This window comes from Oratosquilla oratoria, chromosome 34 (assembly GCF_046742065.1).
Source record: "Oratosquilla oratoria isolate Oo_2021 chromosome 34, ASM4674206v1, whole genome shotgun sequence".
Lineage (NCBI taxonomy): Eukaryota > Metazoa > Arthropoda > Malacostraca > Stomatopoda > Squillidae > Oratosquilla > Oratosquilla oratoria.
The window spans coordinates 20,842,676-20,849,341 of record NC_134810.1 but is presented as its reverse complement, the minus strand read 5'-3'; the positions used below and the strand labels follow the sequence as shown (position 1 = coordinate 20,849,341).

The window sequence follows — 6,666 nt, the reverse complement described above, 5'->3', positions numbered from 1 at the left end:
TCATCATCCTGATTGATTTCCGAAGGTTGAGTTCGTCAGAGATAAGTTGTAATAGACTTAGGAAGGGGAGGATAGGTTGGTATGCGTCTCAACGTTTTGATATAGAACCAAAACTGCTATAATAACGAAACTTATTTTTAACTCATTGTTATAATAACGCCCTTTACTAATCTTGTTCTGGAAAACATAAGATAATGTTATTATGAAGTGAACAAATTTAACAATAAAGTGATTCTTAAAGGTATGCACTAGTGAACCCACGCGGTATGAATGTACTGTTCACATAGAGATCAGAGTGAAAGTTTTTCATGTAAGATGATTTCTTTTGCTCGAGGAAGGCCCATTAGAAGTAAAATAACAAATATAAGTTGTAGACAGTTCAAAGAGAGACCAAAATTTATATGATTCAGTGGAATAGTAACCCTTACGATTTACACACACGAAGAATATATTTTAGTATTCATAAAAATGTAGCTGAGGGTGATGGTGTCTTCAAAGTATCTTGTGCGTGTCGCAAAAATACATAAATAGATAAATAAATATGTGAATAGGTAGATAAATTAATAAGTAAACCAACTGAACAAAAAATGAAGAAACTAGGGACCTCCACTATTCGTATTTGACTTCCACGCATGGGCAAAGTAATAAGAAATGCCCTCGCTCGGCCACGGCATTAATAAGGGGGGGATTATATTGAAGATGCTTTCTGTGTCAGGACCAAGAAAATAAGTATCTCTTTATGAGGAATTGTACATCTATTTGACATAAATCTAACCCTGACACTACCAAAAGGGTCACATACACTTTACCCATGTGAGGGATGAATTAGGAAAGTTTCATGTACAGATTGACCTCTCATTAACGGACTAAAAAGGGGGTAACGATGTCCGTTGATGTGAATAATCCGTTGATTTGGAGAGGCTTTTGTGTGTATGTGTATTGGGGGGAGATCACCAAAAACACCGAAAACACATCGAAAACACCGCAAACACAGCTAATAAACGTCCAAACGTCCACACCGATCACGATCTTGTTAACTAGTAAACAAAACAAAGTGCGCGCCATCACGCCATCAGCCACTCAGCGGACAAACGCCGAACTAACGGACGCATTCACCCTACCCGCGAAATTTAGACTGTCGGACCGGACCAGCGGATTTTGTCCGTTGCATCCGATATCCGGTAATGCGGTGTCCGTTAATGAGAGGTCAATCTGTAGTTGGCATTCTTGAAAACTCTACTTACACCCCTATTATATAATTGACGGAGTTTCTCCTCTGAAAAAGCATTATTATTTTGAACTTCTGCTATCTGTACTTTATGATGTATTTCCTATGTCTCCCTTATCTTCTATTACTACATCTCTTCAGAAAGATATTGTCCCCGAACACAGAAGCACAATACACCGTCGCCGAAGAACTACAGTGTGCATACAACTTCGATGAAAAGATAATCAGTTTTTGGTTCAGAAAAGGTTTAGAAAGGATCCCGTGCCAAAGAGGTTAATCTTCCCTAATGTTCTTGACAGCTTTGGGATTAATGATATTGATTTAATGATTATGCGTTTAAGTTCATTGGAATATTTTGAAATCTCCTGATGTTTTCCCATTCCTTTGTGGTCCCAATCTAATAATATTCGTATTTTGTTCTAACTCTGAAGCCAATGAAATTCCACTATGTTTCAAGCGTTCGCCATATTGATGACGAAGAAACAAAAACGTCTGTGATTGGCTAAGAAAACCACGATTGGTTCAACAACAAGCAAACAGAATGCAAACTGACTGAGTAATTTGATTCCAGTGCATTACACTCCTTCGTTATTCATTTAAATCCTTTTGGGATTTTTTGCCATCTATGTGAGATTTTATATTCCTCTGTATCATCTTACTTCCCTTTGTAACCTCATTGAGGGTTTTGTCTCCCATTATAATCCTTTAGAAGATCTCCTAAACTCCTTGAACTTTTAGATTTATTTGTTCCTTCTTAATATCTTTGTAAAAACAATATAGTTCTTAATTTTCCATTATAATCACTGCTAATTATTTTCATAAAAGAAATGTTCATTTAAACCACCTTTCAAACTCCTTTGTAATCCTAGTGGCGTTTCCATCTTTCAAAATATACATAAGAAATAGGTGTTCCATGAGTATGGAATGGGTGAAAGATGGGTGTAAGCCTTGACAATATAGTTCTTAATTTTCCATTATAATCACTGCTAATTATTTTCATAAAAGAAATGTTCATTTAAACCACCTTTCAAACTTCTTTGTAATCCTAGTGGCGCTTCCATCTTTCAAAATATACATAAGAAATAGGTGTTCCATGAGTATGGAATGGGTGAAAGATGGGTGTAAGCCTTGACAAAGGCCACTCCCTTATAAGGAAGAATTTTTTTTTGTTATATGTATGTACGTATGTATGTATGTATGTATGTATGTATGTATGTATGTATGTATGTATGTATGTATGTATGTATGTATGTATGTATGTATGTATGCATGTATATTTGTATGTATGTATGTGTGTATGTATGTGTGTATGTATGTATGTATGTGTGTGTGTATGTGTGTATGTATGTGTGTATGTATGTATGTGTGTGTGTATGTATGTATGTATGTATTATATGTATGTATGTATGTATGTATGTATGTATGTATGTATGTATGTATGTATGTATGTATTTATGTATGTATGTATGTATGTATGTATGTATGTATGTATGTATGTATGTATGTATGTATGTATGTATGTATGTATGTATGTATGTATGTATGTATGTATGTATGTATGTATGTATGTATGTATGTATGTATGTATGTATGTATGTATGTATGTATGTATGTATGTATGTATGTATGTATGTATGCATGTATGTATATACTTTAACATGACTAACTACTTGGCGTTCTTGCAGATCCTGGGATCGGTGAGCTGGAGGACCAGGTGTCCTCGTACGGGCAGCCGGACTGCTGCTATCGCAACTGTTCCGCGGACGTGACCCTGGGGCGTCTGCACGAGGACTCGCATCACCATCCGGTGTCCTTCTGCCACGATTGCCCCCCTTCCCCCTCCTCCTCCTCCTCCTCCTCCTCCTCCTCAACCTCCTCCTCCAAAAAAGACTCCTCTTCGTCTTCGTCTTCGTCCGCGTCCACCTCGTCCTCCTACAAGTCTTCATCGGGTCCAGGAAAGCGTTTGCGAAGAGAAGTAGGTGATGATGAAGGAGGAGGAGGAGGAAGAGGAGGAAGGGGAGGAGGAGGAGGAGGAAGAGGAGGAGGAGAGGGTGGTGGTGGTGGTGGTGGGCTTGAGGAGCCGCAACGTTCACAGTGTCTTTTATCCTCGGGTCCCTGTTTGAGGGGCGAGATGACGTCATCAGGTCACGAAAGAAGCGTTACCAGTGCTTCTTCGTCTTCAGCAGCAGTAGAGACCGTGGTGGTGTTGAATCCCACTCGTGGTGGTGGTGGTGGTGGTGACGTAGAACCCGTGGTTAATCCCACAGGCGGCGGTGTCTCAACCGCAGATAATTTCGCAGGTGGTGGTGATGGTGGTGGTGGTGATAGCGGTGAAACCGCGGCATCCCGCGACGGTGCGAAGACCGTGGCTCTCACCGGAGGCAGCGGTCCCACTGAGGAGGAAGAAAAATCCGCAGTCCCGAAGAGTAGCGGGAATATGGGCGCCGTGAAACTTTGTTGGCCTCGTGTTGTGTTATCATGTATATTGTTGTTATGCATTACCAGGACACCTGTGCTACTGCAGCCCCGTGGCTTCACCTAGGGATCGGCCCGTGTCGGCTCTGCCCGGCCAGTGCCCCAGGGCGTGGGGGGAGGGGAGGGAGACCGGCTCTTCACCCGGAACCGGCAGCCAAGGGCGCTGCAGCCGGTTTTACACCTAAACCCACCCTCTGCTTACCACGCCTACCCTGTGCTCTTCCTTTCTCAGACCTGTGGAGGTATATTCCATCATTCCCCGTTTTTCCTCTAAGCTTTTTCTTTCATCTTCCCGAGAAATTTCCTTGGCCTTTTTTTAGCCAATTCTTTGTATATTATCCCTCTTGCGCCCACATCTCTCTGGTCTATTTCTTTCATTTTTGGTCCTAAGGACTTCTGCTTCTATAGTACTCTCCTCCTCCTTTTCCTCTTCCTCCTCCTGTAAGCTTTACTCTTACATCCATTGTTAAGTACCCTCACTTCCTTTCTTTCTCTATAAGTCAATAATCCTCCATTTTATTCCTATATCTTTCTGAAGCCTTCCCTAGTACATACAGCCCCAGACTCCATAGCTATCACTGATATTTCTCATTTTACTAAAACACAGAACCTTCTCTCCACACTAATTGCTTCCTTTGATAAACTTCTCTAATTCTTCATGTTAGCCACAATCATCTAAAAGTCTGTGGCGGTTATCATAGTCTCCCAGACCACATACATATAAATATTTGATCCTCAGAAACTCATTCTCGAACAGTTCCTTTCAGCCATCATCCACCATCCACTCAAATCCACTCATTTCCGCTTTGACCACCACCACTACCACATTCATAATCAATCCCATTATCCATCAACTTCCATAAGCAGTTAAGTCCAGTTGATGGCTTGCTGATAATACTACAAGTCAGAGTTGAGTGTCTGGTTCTATCAATTTAACACCAAACAATTCTTTAGCCCTTCCCGTCCCCCTCTTCACCCATCCTTTAATCTGTCCTTCTCTGCCCTCCCGTGCCCTTCCCTGCCACTCCCTCCTTGCCTATACCTTCCACACTCTTCTCTTCCTATTCCGTATCCTACTCACGCCTCTCTACTTTCTTCCCCTGCCCTCCCCTCCCTTCCCCTCCCCTCCCCGTCCCCGCCCCCTGTTCGCAAAGGAACCTATATTATTACGCGTTGACCAGTGTCCATTCTAGCGTTTCCCAACGCCTCCTTCACGTAGAATCTTAACCAATATATATATACATATATATATATATATATGTATGTATATATTTATATATATGTATTTATATATACATATATGTATGTATATATATATATATATATATATATATATATATATATATATTAAAACAAAAACCTGTTCAGGGTATGTTATGTAATGTAGGCTTACCCGGTTCTCATCCATCATCCGAAATTGTCATCTTCATCCACCTCAGCCAATTAACTGAACTCAAATCTCCGGTACCACCGGAACCTCCAAATATGATATCTCCCGGACCGAAGATCCGGTCATGCCTCTTTTGCTAACATCCAGAGTCTCCTCATTTCAAAGCTCGCATCCCCAGACCCTTTGACACCTTCCCTTTGCCGGATAACCGTCCTTCTTATCTACCGACAGGTCTTCTTCCTCTTCTTGTCACACCCTTTCCCTCAGACTCTCCAACCACATATCTAAGCACATAATCTCCCCCTTTCTCCTCCCCCTCCCCCTGCCCCTCTTCCTTCTCCCCACTCCTCTCCCCTCCCCCCAATCTATGCCCACCAGCACCATGAGTTTTGCTTCGAAGAGATTATAGATAAGAACGTTTAGAATGAGTTTAGAGTTTATATCAAATTATTAAGAGTTTATCACCCAGAGGAATACCCCAGAGTTTATCCAGTTGAAAGTTTATCCTAAAGAGCGAATGCTTAAAGAGCTTATCCCCAAATAGAGTTTCTTCTGTGATGGGGCTTCTACTCAAGACTTGCGAAAAGGTGCATGACCAATAGGTCTCTACAGAATCACAACTTCGAGAGAAAACAGACCGTAGGATGGAGCAAACAACTTCGAGAAAGAGAACGCGACTTGGAATGAAGCAAACAACCTCGGGAGAAAACGGAATAGAAATAAGAAAAACAAAAAAAAATCACGAAAGAAAATGGGACTGGGAGCGTAGTAAACAACCACGATCGAGAGAAAACTGATGTAGAAAACGGAGAGTAACAAACTATTGTGTCGACTTTGAAGAGCTGCAGAGACTACTGGACGCCAAGAGTTTAGTGTTAAGTAGACCATGTTATGCCGTTACACTGGTTGGAATGTCATCTGTTACTGAATTACGTTAATTGTCAAATGTTTAATCATTGAAAGACCTCTGCACTAAACCTCTAATGATTAGTGAACGTCTGTGTGCCACAATGTTCTACTTCCACTTTAAGAATTAATGAGAGTTTGGTGCATTTGTATTATCATAACTATACCGTCGGATGGCCCTACTGAGAGCTGGGAAGGAGTTCTTATGAGGCTGACAACTAATGAGAGTTTCGGAATGTGGCGGTGGTCACGTGTGGTCATATTAAGGGAAAGGAAGAAATTATGTAAACATGTATTTCTGGTGGTTGATTAATAGGTTGTATGTCAGGATCTTCTGCAGAGATTGCTGGCCTTGGTCATTCATTTGCTGTATATTTCCTGAGTGCTTAAGATTTTTTGAAATCTTGAGAACGTTCAAGAATCTTTAGAATTCTAAAGAATTTTGAAAACCCTAAAGTCAGATACTGTTGTGTTTGCCCTGAACGCTTAAGATTTCTTGAAATCTTGAGGACATTCAAGAATCTTAGGAATTCTAAAGAGTCTTGAATATTCTTAATAGTCTTGATAAATCTCGAGAAACTTAGGAATTCTTAAGAATGCTCGTGAATCTTAAGAATTCTTAAGAATATTGAAAAATCTCAAGAAACTTGGAATTCTTGAGAATGTT

The 6,666-nt window shown here is 40.8% G+C and overlaps 1 protein-coding gene across 1 annotated transcript in view; it reads left to right on the top strand.

Moving 5' to 3' along the window:
* The window catches only part of LOC143018357 (uncharacterized), a 13,248-nt gene extending 8,461 nt beyond the window's left edge, over positions 1-4,787 (top strand). The window contains exons 3-4 of the mRNA XM_076173716.1: positions 2,914-3,207; positions 3,412-4,787. Of these exons, the coding sequence (XP_076029831.1) occupies positions 2,914-3,207; positions 3,412-3,770 (653 nt within the window). The 3' untranslated portion in view covers positions 3,771-4,787. The remainder of the gene's footprint in view (positions 1-2,913; positions 3,208-3,411) is intronic.
* Positions 4,788-6,666: the final 1,879 nt, after the last annotated feature.